General features: G+C 49.3%; 2 protein-coding genes across 2 annotated transcripts in view; one reads left to right on the forward strand and one right to left on the reverse strand.

The window, feature by feature from the left end:
- The first annotated feature begins 349 nt into the window (after positions 1 to 349).
- Positions 350 to 6,707, forward strand: SOD3 (superoxide dismutase 3). The gene is made up of 2 exons (XM_063108508.1): positions 350 to 460; positions 5,359 to 6,707. Exon 2 carries the CDS (start codon positions 5,375 to 5,377, stop codon positions 6,116 to 6,118), a length of 744 nt encoding a protein of 247 aa, XP_062964578.1. The 5' UTR covers positions 350 to 460; positions 5,359 to 5,374; the 3' UTR covers positions 6,119 to 6,707.
- Positions 6,708 to 10,595: 3,888 nt separating this feature from the next.
- Positions 10,596 to 16,132, reverse strand: part of CCDC149 (coiled-coil domain containing 149) — a 93,161-nt gene continuing 87,624 nt past the window's right edge. Inside the window, exon 12 of the mRNA XM_063108179.1 lies at positions 10,596 to 14,329. Within this exon, the coding sequence (XP_062964249.1) occupies positions 13,896 to 14,329 (434 nt within the window). The 3' untranslated portion in view covers positions 10,596 to 13,895. The remainder of the gene's footprint in view (positions 14,330 to 16,132) is intronic.

The following is a 16,132-nucleotide window of genomic DNA, read 5'->3' on the forward strand; positions in this document are numbered from 1 at the left end:
TACATAGTCACATCCAGCAAAAATAAGTCAATAGGCCAGGGAATCAGGGGAAAGCAAAAGACCTCTCAATAAAGGGGCCATTGTACACCTCTGCAAACAGGCTATTTTCTTTCTTATCCTTATTCCCCTGCTGCGTGCTGAAGGTCAGTGGCTGCGTCTGCACAAGCCGATGAAGTCACAAAAAGGAATACTTGGCAAGGAAACCCTAGGATGGGAAGCAGTGGGGGAGGTGGGGTCAGAGGAGGAGGGGCAGCCACTTTCCGCTAGGGAAGGTCTGGCCGGCTTTTCCTCTCCCAACCAGCCCAATGACCTTCTGCTGCCGTGCTGACCACTCCCCTGGGCCGGCTCCCCTGTGCTCCACGGCGGCCCAGGCTCGCAGAGTCAGCCTGCGTTCCTGCAGCCCGCCGGCTGCTGCTCCCCATTTTGCAGGAGGGAAAGCTTTCCTGGGAGAGCTGGAAAGGTGGGTGCCAAGTTGAGGTTCACTTTGTTCTTTGCAGAATGAGCTTATTATGAACTTAAAGCCAGGGTGGGGCAACAGGCGTCTTCTTGGAAAAGTATCTGATCACCTTCTTGAGAGTGGAGCTCAATTAATGGCAGGGCCTGGCTGCTTGAACAGGGTGAGTGGTGGGAGGGGATGGGGGCAGGAAGGCCACGAGGGAGAGAGAAACCATCCCTCCCTTGGGCCTGCAAAGGTCAGTCCAAGAGGACTTCAGTGTTAGGAAACAGGAATTTCGAGTGACGAAGGCTGCCTTGCTGGATGTGGCATGGCTTGGGTGTCAGCAGATATGAAGGAAAAGCAGGTACTGGAAAAAGCCACCTGCTTAGGAAAGGTAAGGGAGGGCCTGGCCAGCTCAGGCTACGGAAAGGGCTCCTTCAAGAAGTGGGGGGGAGGGGGGATTAACACACACCCAAGCCTCAGGAGGGTCACATTCTTCACAGACACAGACCCATGAAGGAAACACAGGCATGGTGGCTTCCTTTCGTTCAGGAGGAGGGTTCCCTTTCTCTGAAAACCTCATCCTCCCTTACAGATCCCCGCACAAAGCAGGCCCCAGAAAAACACTTGGCCCCTCACAGCTCAAACTGGGTGAGAGGCTGTACAAGAAGGACGAGCTCCTGCAGGTGGCCTCAAGGGTGGAGGAGTCAAAGGCTGAAGAAGGAGTAAGATTTTACCTGGTTTAAGGAAGAATTTTCTTTCTGTTTTAAGAGAAAAACATATCTTTAAAATGTTTATTACCCAAGCATTCTTGGGGGAAAAAAAATCTCACGGACACACCCAAAACAATCTTGCTTTGCTCCAGGCTTTTAAGAAAGAACTTTCCAAGCAGCAGAGCACTCCTGAGTGGCAGGGCTGCCTCAGGAGCAGGGGGTGAGGGGAGCCAGGGGCTGTCAGGGATGTCCCCCCACTTCCCTATCCACTCCCGGGGGCTTTGGCAGTAGTACCACACCAGGCCCGGTCAGAGGTGAGTCCCTCGAGGCCACTTTCTCTGTTTCTTCCTCCCACCTTTCTGGCTACTTCTTGGAGCCCTCCCTGGGCACCCCCTCCTCCCATGGCTTCAGTAGCATCTCTCAGCTGATGGTCCTGGAATCTCTATTAGCAGATTCTCTCTGACAGCCAAGAGCTGCCAGTTACGCTGAACTTCCCATGTACCGGGCTCTGTGCTCAGTGCCCTAGCTGAGAGCTGTGCAGTGCGGTGCCTAACCCCTGGGCACACTCCCCAAACTTGCCCTCAGCTACTTATTGAATGTATAACCCCTGGGCAAGACACTCCCCTCTGTGCCTTTCGTTTTCCTGCACTTTAGAATGGGGATGATGACAGCACCTACTGCACAGGGTTTTTAGGAGGATTAAGTGAATTAACACATCAAAAGTGCTTCTAACAGTGACTGGTACGCGTGTTCAATACATGTTAGCAATTCTAATTGTCTCTTTTAAGTCTCATGGCCAGCCTCTAAGGTAAGTACTATTACCCCTTCATGCAGATAAGAAAACTGAGGCGGAGAGGAAGTAAGCCAGTCTACAGTTTGCAGTCCAGCATATACTCTGCTATTGCAATAGCAGTAACAGCTAAGCCTTACAGGGTAACTGGCAGTCAGGCTTTAGATTCACAAGGTGAGTTTCCAGAATCCATCCTTTTAATCACCATACAAATCGCCTTTCTATAATAGTTATGTAAAGAATACATACTCAATCCTGGAGTTTGTTAAAAATTTATTTATTAAAAAAATTTATTTATTAAAAAATTTTTTTTAGTACATTTTAACAGAAAAAATATTGTACTTAAATAGCATAATAGCAGTTGCTGACTATTCATCTCTGAACTACATATGCACATTCACACAGATCATTTCTTTTCATTTTTTTTGTGTATTACAACATGGTTCTTTTTATTTATTATTTTATTATTATTTTTTAAATAATTTACTGAATCAAAATCGATTATATGTATTTTTGGGGTTGAACATTGAGATATGTTGATTAAATCAGTATTACTAGCATATATATCATTACAAATCGTAATTATTCTTTATGCCCCTTGTCCATGCCCCTCTCTCCCTCCCCCCCGCCTCTGATTACCCTAGATTTTTTCTCTCCTTCTGAAAGAATAATGGTTACTCTGTTGATCTGTTGCCTAGATGATCTGTCCAATGCTGAGAGATGTGATCAGGTCCCCCAATATTATCATAGAGCAGATGCTTCTTCTATCACTCTTAAATGGGTTTTGTGGAGAGAGACATCCTCTTCTTTTCTTTGTCTCTGCTTGTGACTCTACTCATGTGAATGCACTCCAGTGGTTGGCAGACCATCTGCGTGGTGGCTGTGGCATCTAGCCGCTTTTGCAGCAGCCATGGTTATTGTGGTGGCTGTGTGGGCCACCCACATGGACGTGCTGTTTTTGGCATGCTCCTTGGCACTGGTAGTATGCCTGGTTGTGGGGTGTGTTTGGTCCTCTTCTCCATGCCTCTGATCCCTGGGTGGGCCCCAAGGTACAGGCGCAATGTGCCTGGTTGTGGGTGAGAGGTCCGTTCCCCCCTTCTCCTTGCCTCGGGTCCCCGGGCAGGCCCCAAGGTGCTGGCGTGGTGTGCCTGGTTGTTGGAGGGTGGTCCAGTCCCCTTCTCCATGCCCCGGGACTGTGGGTGGGCTCCAAGGTGCTGGCATGTTGTGCCTGGTTGTGGGAGGGAGGTCCGGTCTCCATCACCATGCCCCAGGTCCCTGGGCAGGCCCTGAAGCACTGGCACGGTGTGCCTGGTTGTGGGAGAGAGGACCATTCCCCTTCTCCTTGCCATGGTTCCCTGGGTGGGCTCCAAGTTGCTGGCATGTTGTGCCTGGTTGTGGAAGAGAGTTCCAGTCCCCAACTCCATACCCCGGGTCCCTGGGTAGGCCCCAAGGCGCTGGCTCAGTGTGCCCGGTTGTGGGAGAGAGGTCCATTCCCCTTCTCCATGCCCCGGGTCCCCGGGTGGGCTTTTGCGGAAGCGATAGCTATTGTGGTGGCTGTGGTGGGCCACCCACATGGAAGTGGTGTTTTTGGCATGCTCCTTGCCTGGTTATGGGAGAAGGGCTGGTCCCTGGCTCTTTGCCTCGGGACACTGGGAGGGCCCCATGGCCCAGCAGCGTGCCTGGAGGTGGGAAGAGGGATGGAGTTCACTTTTTAAATGGCACCTACTTTGGGTTTGGAGAAGGCCCTTGAAAGTGCAGTTGACCTTCAGACCAGTTCTTTGAAGGCACCATTAATCCCTATGGGCAGACTTAAAAATGTGAAAATAGCCTTGCTAATAATACCTCATCTAATCCTCTCCATATTCCTCAGTGGTGTTACCAGGCTTACCTTACAGGTAAGGAACCTGAAGCTAAGAGAGAGCCTGTAACCCCAATAAGTCACAGTTAGTATATGTTGAAATTGGGATTCAAATCTGTATCTGACTCCATAACCGCTGGCTGGGCCCCAGAATCCTTGATTGAGCTTTTTTTTGAGGGGTGGGGGCAGAATCAAGCCCACTGAATCAGAATCTCTTGGGGTGGGGCCTGAGCATCTGATTTAAAAACCAGAATCTGATTCCCGTACTGGGAATCCTTGCCAGCTTCCTCTCCTCTTCCGAGTGCCAGACCCAAACTTCCGACTGTCTTCCCAGCTGTCTCCCACCTGGGCACCCACCCAGTAGCCTCTCACCTGCAGCAGGCTCAGGCTGAGCTCATCCTCTCTCCCTTCTTCTTGGGGCCTGGTACCACCATCCAGCCACCCAGTCACTCCTGCTGGGAACCTCAGTCATCACAACTGCTCCTTCTCCTTGCCTCCTGCCAGTGCTACCGAAGATGCTTCCCAGACCCACGCCTTCTTCTGTCTTTGCTGGGCCCACTTTTGTAAAAGCTTTCATTACTTCGGGCTTGGGTTACTGCAACAGCCTCCTGCCTCGCCTCCCTCTGACGGGCTCTATTTCTGCTTCTGTGTGTGTCTATTCCCATTCATCCTCCCCAGTCCTCTTGATCCCCAAAGTCCAGCCCACACCCTTTCTCCTGTCAGACTTAGTGAACTAAAAACCATCTCATCATGCACTTTCCTCCTTAAAAACTTCCTCCAGCACTACCCCTTGAAATGATCTTCCTACCTGGCTCAGCTGGAAAACTCCTACTCATCTTGTGGGACCCAGCTCAAAAGTCACATCTTCCAGGAAGCCTTCCTGGAGTCTCGCAAGGAGATGGGCACTCTCATCTCTGTCCTTCCCCAGCACGAGGCCCCATCTTAATCAAAAGATTGTGTTGGAATGACTTGGTGGCACACCTGTCCCTCACTGAACTCATTCAACACACATCGTATGTCTCCTACGGCCAGGTGGGGGCCCAGGTGCCGGGGATTCCGATGATGAATAATACTGAGCTTTTGTCTTCAAGAAGCTGCAAGTCTACCGAGTGTGGCACTGAACAGGGAGAAGGCACTTCAGCGAGAGGGCACAGCACATGCAAAGACAGACGTCAGGGACAGCAAGTCCTATGTGTCTGTAAGGGGGAACGGAGAGAGAGAAAGGCAGGAGACCAGGGGAGGGTAGATGGCGGGGGAGGAGGTCTCCAGGGGTGTGAGACTCCACGCCATGGAGACCGCTTTTGAGGACCGTGATCATTTGTGACTCAGATCCCTGTGACTCTCTTGACATTGGGCCTCGTCCATCTTTACAAACACAGCACCCAACACCGTGCCGGGCACACAGCAGGTCCTGGAGAAACATTTGCTAAACGAATGAATGTACGCTCGGCAAAGGCCCTCGGGGCTGGGGGGTTAGATCCGACAACGACAGGGTCGGGAGTCTCGATGTTTTTAGTGACGAAGCCTCGCTCTGTCCCCACCCCCGCGGGGGCGCCCGCAGGTGCCCGAGCCCGGCCATGCTGGCGCTGCTGTGTTCCTGCCTGCTCCTGGTGGCCAGCGCCTCGGACGACTGGCAGGGCCCGGGCCCCGACACCGACACCGACACCGACACCGACACCGTGCAGCAGATCCGCGACATGCACGCTAAAGTGACGGAGATCTGGCAGGAGCTGACGCAGCAGCGCGCGGCGGAGGGCGGCCAGGACGCGGCGCTCTACGCCGCCTGCCACGTGCAGCCGTCGGCCACGCTGGGAGCCGCGCAGCCCCGGGTGAGCGGCCGGGTCCTCTTCCGGCAGCTGGCGCCCCGCGCCAAGCTCGAGGCCTTCTTCGACCTGCAGGGTTTCCCGGGCCAGCCCAACAACTCCAACCGCGCCATCCACGTGCACCAGTTCGGGGACCTGAGCCAGGGCTGCGACTCCACCGGGCCGCACTACAACCCGCGGGGCTTGCTGCACCCGCAGCACCCGGGCGACTTCGGCAACTTCGCGGTGCGCAACGGCCACCTCTGGAAGTACCGCGCCGGCCTGGCCGCCTCGCTCACCGGCCCGCACTCGATCGTGGGCCGCGCCGTGGTGGTGCACGCCGGCGAGGACGACCTGGGCCAAGGCGGCAACCAGGCCAGCGTGGAGAACGGCAACGCGGGCCCCCGGCTCGCCTGCTGCGTGGTGGGCGTGTGCGGGCCCGAGCCCTGGGCGCGCCTGGCGCAGGAACACGCGGAGCTCAAGAAGCGGCGGCGGGAGAGCGAGTGCAAGGCCGCCTGAGCGCAGCACCCACCCCGCGGGCGGCCCTCCACGCCCCGAGACCCCCTCCATGGCCCGAGGAAGTTCTGTGTGCCCCGAGAACCCCCTCTGTCATTGCGTTTGTCCCTCTGCTCCCAGAGACACCCTCCACCCTGAGGTCCCACCTCCATGGCTCAGGGCTTCCCCATGTATGCTGAGACACCCCCCTTTCCATCCTGAGGGCCGCGCAGGCCCTCTGAGCCCCCTACCCAGTAACTCCGAGGGCCTGCAGATGCACTGAGCTACCCCCTCCACCCTGTGGGCGTCCTAGGCTCCCTGAGGTCCCTTTCCACCCTAACCCCCCATCCCATGAACCCTGAGATCTCTCTGCCCTGAGGACGTCCCTCTTCCCCCTTTTATGTTTTTCTTAGGCCCTCTGAGACCCCTGAGGCTGCCTGTGGTCTCCTTCTCCCCGCCCAGCACCGCGTCCAGCCAGCCCCCACCGCCGCCCCGCGCGTCCTTAGCAGCGTTTAGAGTTTCCCATCCACCGCCACCCATGGAGAGGGCTTCTTTGGGGGAGGGGGGGGCAGGCTTTGTGTTCTCATTAAAAACTCAGCAATTCAGTACTGCATCAGGGCCTTGGTTACTTTTTGTTTGTTTGAGGCTTCTCTCCCAGACAGCTTTTTTTTTTTCTTTCCCCTTTTTTGGAGAGGGGACGGACAGGGGGTCGGAAGGGAGGTGGTAAAGATATTTCCCAAGTCCCTTTGGGACTACTCCTTATCCTCCCCTCCCAACCCTGCTGGCAACAATGTTCAGTCACTGCCTGTCATATCCTTCCGTCTTCCCAAGATGGAGATCACCAGAATCACTCTGGGAAGTTAGCAAACAAAACAAAACAAAACAAACACAGCTTCCTGGGCTGCATCCCAGAGCTGTGGAATCCAAAGGGAGCAGAGAAAATGTACTTGCAACAAGCTTCGGGGTGATTCTGATGCTGGAGCTACTGGCCTGGGAGGGAATGAGGCCAGTACCAAGTCGCCCAGGCCCCAGGCCTCTCACATCTGCTTGCAAGTGCAGCCTTGGGCACGTTTCCCAGATTTCAGCACTAGCACCAGGGAAGCCATGTGACTGGGCAGTTATAGGGGGGTTGGCCTTGGTGTCCGAAGTTGTCAACATTCATGACCAAGATGAGAAGTCTTACTGACTTCTTGACACAAAGGCAGAAGGAAGCAGTGGGGTCCGGAGACATGCTGATCTTTGTTAAAACTTGATGGGGCTTCAGCTTTCCATTTTGAAAATTATAATATGTACAGAGGCCAGAATGGTTTTCTGTACACTCTTTCATTTACTGAGTAACTGTACTTGTGATCACTTTCTAGCCTCCCAGGGTAGATTCACTTCCCAGCTGTGGCTCTTCTGCCCTGGTTACTTGGAGGCAGCTTCCAGTTCTCTCAGAGTCCTAAGGCACTGAGTCAAACTGAACCTCAGCCAGAAACCTATCACCAGTGGTTATTTTTACCTCTAACTAGGACTAACTTGTTATTATAAAATCTTTCCGTGAACCCAACTGACAACTGGTGAGAAAGGCTGTTGCCTGGTGACTTTGCTCCACCAACTGGGTCTTACTGGTTTGAAATATTAACTTGAACCATACAGGTCAGCCCTGAAGAGGAATGAGCAAACAGATTATTTAAATATCCTGATCTCAAACGGATGTGTTTACCGATCCCCACAATTAAAAGTTGTGAAAATGAGGCAGCAATTACATGGAACACACAATGGAGAGGAATAAATGCCCAAACCCCCATCTTCTACTCTGCTGCCCGGATTATATAATTCAGTACCATCAAGGAGGTTTGGACTTATTTTTCAGAAGGAGGCTGGTGCTTCTCATCACTTACCTTCCATTCCTAGTTTCTCTCTTCACAGCCCTTGGCCCCCCAGATGGGGTGAAGAGACACCCTGCAGAGCTGCTTCATTTCTCTTCTGTGCACGAATGAGAATGGGATTGATAAACTATCCTATGGGGTCCAGAGACGAGGAACAGAGGAAAGAATAGAAGGGCAAATTGCAGTGCCCTGTAAGGGCAAGGGAATGCATATAGTGGGGTGGTTGACAGCTCAGGCTCACAGGCTCAAGTAGAAAAGCCTGACTGAAGCCCAGCTGCCACATTTACAAGCTGTGTGACCTGAACAAGTCACTTAATCTCTCTGAGCCCAGGTAAAATAAGATCATCACTGTGGATTGTTTTGAAGATTAAATTGTGTTTTTCCTGAGAGGTGCAAAGCATAGCATGCACACCTAATAAGGATCTAATAAATGTTTAATTAATAACAATGGCTAAGGTCAGAAAAATCACTACCTACTAATGGATTGAGCTACTTTGTAAGGTAGTGAGTGTCATGCAACTAGAAGGATTCAAGTAAGAGAAAGATTGCTACCTCTGAGATTTCTAAAAAGGACTGCTGCATGCATTGAGAGGCTAGAAGAGATGAACTCTGTGATCCCAGCTCTCAGGGAGAGGAAGCCTAAGATGGAGGGAAGACTGTGGCCATAAAGGGAGACATCTGGTTCTTGACACAGAACCTTATCTGTGCCACCAAAGCTGCCCATTGGACCCCACTTGGCCCCTGGAGTCTATTTTTACTCTTCTCATCTTACAGATCTATTTTGTTAATCTCCTTATATTTGCTGTTTTGACTTCCCAGCCAGCTTGCTAATCAGTTTGCCTATTTGACTCACAGGGTTTGCATTTGTCACTGGGACTTAAACACACACTTGTTTTGATTTCTTTTTGTAAAATTAGAAGCGTTTGATGTAATGACTCTACCTAGACACAGCTGGTAAAGTGAGAATAATGCTCAAGTTTGCACAGCTTAAACACAATGTAGACAATAATTAGAAACGCTATCTTTAGATGTTTAGGATAAGCTTTTTCTCAGAATTGCAGCAAATTTTTTTTCCGAGTGGGGCTTTTTAGTGCATATATACAGAAATACTAAAAACGTAAGAAAATAGACCAAATCAGTAAGTGCTTTGGTCAACTTGAAAGACCACAGGAAATAAACCAACTGATTTTAGATCTGTCTTTTTTGACTTAATGCATAAAATCTTTACATTCTTCATCTTTTTCATGACTTCCATATAATCAAAAATTTAAATGACAGATTGCAACTGATAAGTTGCTACAATATGCTAGAAGCCTCAGCGTACTCATGGCCTGCAATGAGGGTGGCAAGGGGCAATGACACAAATAATAAAAATAAATAATCATCTATATCAGGAAAATTGCCACATTTTTATTTCAGGTAACAAAAAAAGATATAGTTACGATATATGATGATCACAGAATCCAATAAAGCCAGGTTTGCAAATGATTAGAAGATATTCTTTCTTTAAATAAAACTACAAAATAGCAGTTTTTGATTGTTTTTTAAAAAAGAGCCAATTGTTTAATCTCTAATAGGCTTATCACTGGCCTCGGCTAAGATCCCAAAATATATTCCTGAGCTCACATATATTCCAGAGAGTCAAACTTTCAGTATTATGCAAACTTGCCCTGTGCATACAAACAAAAAATATCTCATTTAGTAAAAAGGTGATATGAAATGTAAGGCAGCACATCTATATCTATCATTTTAAATTGCCTTCACGCTGTATCAACTTGGTTTGTTTTGTTTCTACGAGCAACCATAATATTCAGAGACGGGTCCTCCTTATTTTTTCTGCTTTTCATTTCTAATTAGATTCCAATTGAATCTCTCTGGTCTTCAAATTTTTCTCTTTTCAGAAAGACATCTGGAAAGAAAGAAATATATCGAAGTAGTGAGTTGGGGGCAATGCTTTGGCTTTTTGACATCCTGACTGGAGCTCTCTGAAGGCACCCTCAGTATTAGTAAGGAGGAGAAATGTTCCATCTGGAAGCTTCCAGAATGAAAGCAGAGGGAAAAAGTGCTCAAATAGAGACATTTTTCAAAGAGAAGTAGGGTGCCGAGTCAATCACAGAGCTACAAGAAAACAATGAAGCCGGGAGAGAGCCTCATTTTTTGGAGGTGCAGAAAACCAGCAGGGCAAAGGCATGCTGTAATTTTAAAGAGACAGGGAAGATAAACTCAATGAGCAAGTAGCAGGTCTTTGAAATTAGAGAAGAGACTGAACTTTTCATGCCATATAGTGAAATGGAGTGCAAATACTCGCAGTAGCAATTACACATCCAAAAATTCACTCCGACACATAAATAACTGATAGCAGAGCCCTTTTCTAGAACTTCGCATCGTGATGGTTGTGTGAGGGCACAGAAGAGGAGCAATGTGAGAAAAACTAATTTAGCTTAAGATTGCCAACTGGGAACAGGTTCCAGCAGAGACTGAGCTGAATGCCATCAGGAGGATCCTAGCTAGAGAGGCTTCGGGGAAGAGCTGTGGAGCTGTGGAAGGAAAGGGGAGAGGAGAGGAAGAAGCACAGAGGAGGCATGGGAAGAGGAGTTAGGAATGAGAAATGCCTGCTTTACAAAAACCAATCCATTTCCACAGGATTTAATTAAAAGAACGACAAACACTCATATGTAAAAATCCACACCTAAAGGCTCTCAGGTACAAAGCGATCACAAGAAATGCAGAGTGTGCAAACAAGCTTTCATTAAGAGACCTGTCAGCTCTGTTTCATTTATCCAGACTGTTCTGCGTTCTGCTGGCAACTGCGCTGGAACAACAATGAAGGACAAACACAGGTGAAGAGGCAAACAAAGGTGGGAATGTCCCCCTACAAAACAGGACAGATCATAAAGCCAGGGAGGAAGGGAGATGAGACGGCATCCATCTCCTCCCCCCAACTCCAAACTCATCAGTAACATCATATTGTGGCTTTTTTAAGAAGGAAAAAGATGTGAGATTCAGAGACAACGCCATTGGTGGCCTACTCAATCTACTTAAATTTATCCCCAACTGTCCTATATTTCCTAAGACATGACTTTGTTTTGCATTCACCCTTTTAGAATCTGCATGTCTAGGAACAGGGCCCCTCTCCAATTCAGAGGGTGAATCTTGGTAAGTCTAAACCCACCATGGTAATACCCCCCTGCCAGGAACTGGTTTAGACATAGGCATGTGACATGGTCACATAGGCACACGATAATTCTGAACAATGAAATGTGACAGGAACTGAGTTTCTGGCTTTTAAAACTCACACATACATATGTTTGCTTCTGCCTTTGGACACCTGTGAGAAGAGGTGATGCCTGGAGCTGTTGCAGCCATCCTGTTATCATGAGAGTAGCTGACACAGAGATAGGCGAACAGGAAGGTGGAAATCCAGATCTTTGATGTCTTTCTTGAATGAGCCAGCCCTGGAATACCCTACTCCTGAAGTTCTTATTATGTGATAGAATTCATCTCCTTATCGTTTAAGTTTCTGCAAGTGTGACTTGGAGCTGAGAGTAGCATGACAGATGTAGGGTTATCTGGAGTAGGGGAGAGAATGCTTCATGCTTTCACAATGACCCTTAGAAAAACAAAAGACAACAATAAATAATTGCTGAAACACTCTTTAATGTCTGTGGAATGGAAGAACCATGTTGGGTACGGATGGCTGAGGTGGAATAGCATTATATACGTGTATGAGATGTTTTCATGGTTACGTGTGACCAGATCAATTCATTGGCTCCCATTCCATCTAATAACACAAGACCCTCCCAGACTGACTACAAGCATAGAGTATAGGTTATCACTCCCTATGACCCCCCAACACCCTGAACCCCAGACTTTCAGGGACTCAGTGCAGTTCTCCTGACCTTGATGGAGTGTTAAGAGTTTATTATAAGGCCTGCCTTCCAGAGGTGATGAATGGGCCCTGAAGATGTGAACCCAGCTGACTGAGTGTCAAAACCAGAGGGCAAGATTTTTCTTTTTATTATTATTGCATTAAATTTGGCTTTGTTTTCCTTTGGTGGATCTGGCATCCTACACAGTAGTGCTGAACATTTGCAGACAGTTAAGGCCCAAGTCCAGCAGGAAAATTATTTCGGTGGCTGCTGGCCTGTGCAAGCTCTGCAGCTGCAGAAGTGCCCTCCTCTGAGGGAAAGTTGGAGGTGGCAGAGAGGGGCCTGGGGGGTTGGGGGATAGGCTGGAACACAGAGGAATGAATGAGGCATTGGGGCCCAGTGGACAGGGGCCAATGGTGTGTCCTCCTCACCAGGAGCAACAGTGAACTGACTCTAGCTTGCTCCCATCTCACTAGGTGGGGGTGACCAAAGCAGCTGAAGGCCCTTCCAGTGTGCATCTGACAATGGACTGGGCCCTTCCGGTCTGTGCTTTTGCTCTCCTACACAGCGAGGCAACACAGTATGAGATGGGGCTCCCCCTGCTCTTCCAGCCGAGTGAAGCGTGGAGATGCAGCCTGGCAGAGAAGTATTAGCATGGGCAGGCCACCCACGTGCAGTTGCCACATCTAGAATCACCAGCCTGGTATAAATATCAGATTTTTAGGATGGATTTTCAACCTCTACCACCCTGGGTGCCTCTCCTTTTCCTGCAGGAGTGATTCTGGTTCTCAGAAGTGTTTTGAGCTTTGGGATCTGGTATCAGGCTTTCCTGGGGCAATGAACCGAGTTCATCTCAAAGTCTATGGTTTGATGACCCTTCGATTTTCCTCAGCACCAGATGCAACCTAGAAAGGCGAATTTTTATCCCAAAGGAAAGAACCAGGTAGAACTGACCACATCCTCCTGTCCCACCCTTGGACCTTGTACTTGGTTTCACAGTCCCCTTACCATGCTGGAATGAAGTTATCTTGTTTTCCTCTCTCTTTCCCTTATAGGGCTATGAGCTCTGTGACATGTCTTTAAAATCCCAGTACCTGGTGGCACAGAGGAGGTGGCCTTAACATTTCGTTGAAAGAGGAAAGTGTCCGAAGTTTCAGTCTGGGAATGTGACTGGTTCTAAGCAGCTAGATCTATCCCAAACCCCAAATGGCCATAAAACCCTATAGGCAGCACAGGTCAGATGGAGAGAAACAGCATTTCCAGGTTCTACTTCTCATCTCAGAAACAGAAAAGCAAACACAACTGGGATCCCCTTCCCCCTTTACTTGCTCCCTGCACCCCATCACTTCAAATCAATTAATCCTCCATATTTACAGCCTGGAAAACACAGCTCCAGCAGTCAGCAGACAGGCTTCAACAGGGGCTGTGGATTTCAAACCACAAGCCAACCTTCTCAGCCTGCTTAAGTCCCTTTCCACCTGCCAGGTCGGCACCATGACAGACAGCGCTGCAGGCAGGATGCCAAGAACACCCATGCAGAAAGGTCCTGCTGGGCCCTGCTGTGATGGAGGTGCAGCCGCAGGCCCTCTGGATACATTACGCTCAATTACACCTTTCTCTTTAGCCTCCTAGCCATTACCAAACGAGGACCTGATAAAAACCCCATCCGTTTCCAGCTCTTCCCATAATTTTGATCAACAACATTAAATGATAATAGAAAAACATCTTATCTCTAATAAAACAAATGCTGACAGAAAGACGGATACTTAAACCCAGCCGTATGGCAGACACGATTCCCGTGCCTGGCCGTGTTCACAGCAGCACATCTTCGGCAGAACGAGATGACACTGAGAAGCTTGAGGACCCGTGTTTAATAAATCAGACTGCACTGGCATCATCAGAATATTCACAGTTTGCAACAGGATCCGAGTGTTTTCTCCCTTGCAGAAGTGAAGGTGTTTTAGGAGAATAAAACACTTGGGCACACTGTCCTGACATGTCACTCTTTCCTTGCTGTCCGTGGTGCCTTCAATGTGTCACCATGTCAGATCCCTCTCCCTTTCAGGTCTTCACGGCACTCCTTGGGCCTCCCCGCCCTGGGATCCCTTCGCCATCTTCCAGTGTGGAAGCTTCGGACTCTGGCTGGCTGGACTCAAAGGAGTCCGGGCAACACTTGGGGAGCTGCCCCTTGGAGGCCAGGCGCGGCGGGGACGGCCCTGTCTCCCTCCTCTGACCCACCATGGGACTCTCTCTTCTGACCCCTTCCAGTTCTGCAGCTGCCTGTTCCTTTTTCAGTTTAATTATTTCCCTTCCAAGCCTGCTTATTTCTTCTTCCTCATGAGGTAAATGGGGTAACGAAGGTGGAAAGTGCCTGTGCTGGCCCCCGTGGCTCTGACTTGCTGGGGGGCTGACAGCGGGCCTCCCAGCATCCTCAGGTGCTGTCAACGCCTCAGCAGCGGCACAGCTTTCATCTCCTGCTTGCTTCTGGACCTGCCCTGAAAAGAGCGAGGACAGCATCAAAGCCCTGGCAGCAAGTCGGCCCTCTCTTCCCCTCTCCTGCAACCTCCCGCCCAGCCCGCTGGCACAGGGCCTCTGAGGAGGGGGAACGCTTTTGTCACCTCCCCCCACCCCCAACCTTGAGTAGGGCACTGGAGCCGAGGGGGAACATGGGACCCAAGGTAGAAAAGCGAGCAAGCACTCTAGTGATCACTTTGTCACTACAGAAGAGAAAGGAAGCACCTGGGCCATGTTCGTGATCGATCCTTTTCAGGCGCCTGGTTAGCTCCTGCTTCTCTCACTAAAGGCAGGCCTTGTGCCCGTCAAATACTTAAATTGAGGACAAAGGTTTTTTCCCTTCTGCACCTCAGGGAAGACCTGGAGCTCTTCAGTAATGAAAAGAGGTTCTGGCTGCCTTCAGGGTGGGAAGCAGAAGGACAGTTTGGGAGGGATTTAGTGCCATCCCATCCTGGATTCTCCATCAGCACCTCATTCTTTGATGCTGACGCCTGATATTTCTTCAATTTCAAATAAAAAGTTACATGCAAAAGCAGCTTCAGTCCCCCTCTCCCCCACTAAATTGTTGTCCCTAACCCCCTTCTCTGTAGAACAGACTTTCTAGAGCTGCAACAGAGGGGATGGGAGAGAACGGGGGTGGGGAGGGTCCCTGAGGGCTGGCATCTAGTCCCCATTTCCCTGCTTGCTTGCTTTCTGATCAGGATGACTGGTTTGGCCTCTATTGCTCAGACAGAAAATGAGGGACAGGATTCTGATGTCCCTTCCAGACCTAGCAAGCAAGAGTTACTCTGCAGGACTGGATAGCGGCTTGGTGGAGCAAGCACTTAGTACCTGGAAGTCAATCTTCTCTGAGCCCTTAGGCCAAACAGAGATGAAATGTATGAAAGAGCCCAGTCCAGGGGTGAGGGACCCCAGGAACACTTCCCAGTGCACCCAAATGGAACCACAATAGAACCCCCTTGCAATCGGGCCTGCCACCTGGTATGAGCAGGTGTGTTTTCAGGCTGGAAGCTGGAAGTTGGGGAGCTGGAGCTCTGCACGCATTGTTCCGTTTCTCCCCTCTCTACAATGAATCCTACTAGCTAATGCTTACTGGGTGCTTTTTTGTGTGTGCTAGATACTGTGCCAAGCATTTGATATGTTTATCTCATTCTAGAATTTAAGTCCATGAGAGCAGTAGCCTTGTCTGACTCACCCACGGTGTCTGACACATTCTAAGCATTCAAGAATACTTAAAAAAATATTTCTTTTTTTTAGTGGAGTATAACACACAGAAGTACACAAATCATAACGACACAGTTCAATGAATTCTCACAAAGTGAACACAGACATTTAACCAGCAGCCAGGACAAGAAACAAAATATTACTAACCCCTGCAAATACTTCCTAGTCTAATCCCTCAAGAGCCCCTGCCTAGTCCCCCCTTCCTAGTCACTTCTCTTTTGCCAGGGGTAACCATGATCCTATTTAAAATGCGAAATGAGTTTTGCCTGGTCTTTGAACTTTACATACAGAAATCTTACTGTGCATACTCATGTGTCTGGCTCCTTTTGCTCCACGTGACATTTGCGAGATTCATCCATGTTATTGTGTGTAGAATTTGTGCATTTGAATGCACCCCAATTTTCAACAAATATTTAAATGTTGCTTGAAAACAGGCAATTCACAGAAAAAGAAATGCAGATGAATAGCACACATATTACACAATTCATAACATCCCTCATAATTAAAGAAACTTAAATCACAGAGAGAAGTAATTTTTCATTTATCAGACTGGCAAAAAT

The sequence above is a fragment of the Cynocephalus volans genome, chromosome 9, assembly GCF_027409185.1.
Source record: "Cynocephalus volans isolate mCynVol1 chromosome 9, mCynVol1.pri, whole genome shotgun sequence".
Taxonomy (NCBI): domain Eukaryota; kingdom Metazoa; phylum Chordata; class Mammalia; order Dermoptera; family Cynocephalidae; genus Cynocephalus; species Cynocephalus volans.

Excerpts from the sequence above, each read along its gene's own strand:
- SOD3 (XM_063108508.1), top strand. The coding sequence starts at position 5,375 with ATGCTGGCGCTGCTGTGTTCCTGCCTGCTCCTGGTGGCCAGCGCCTCG.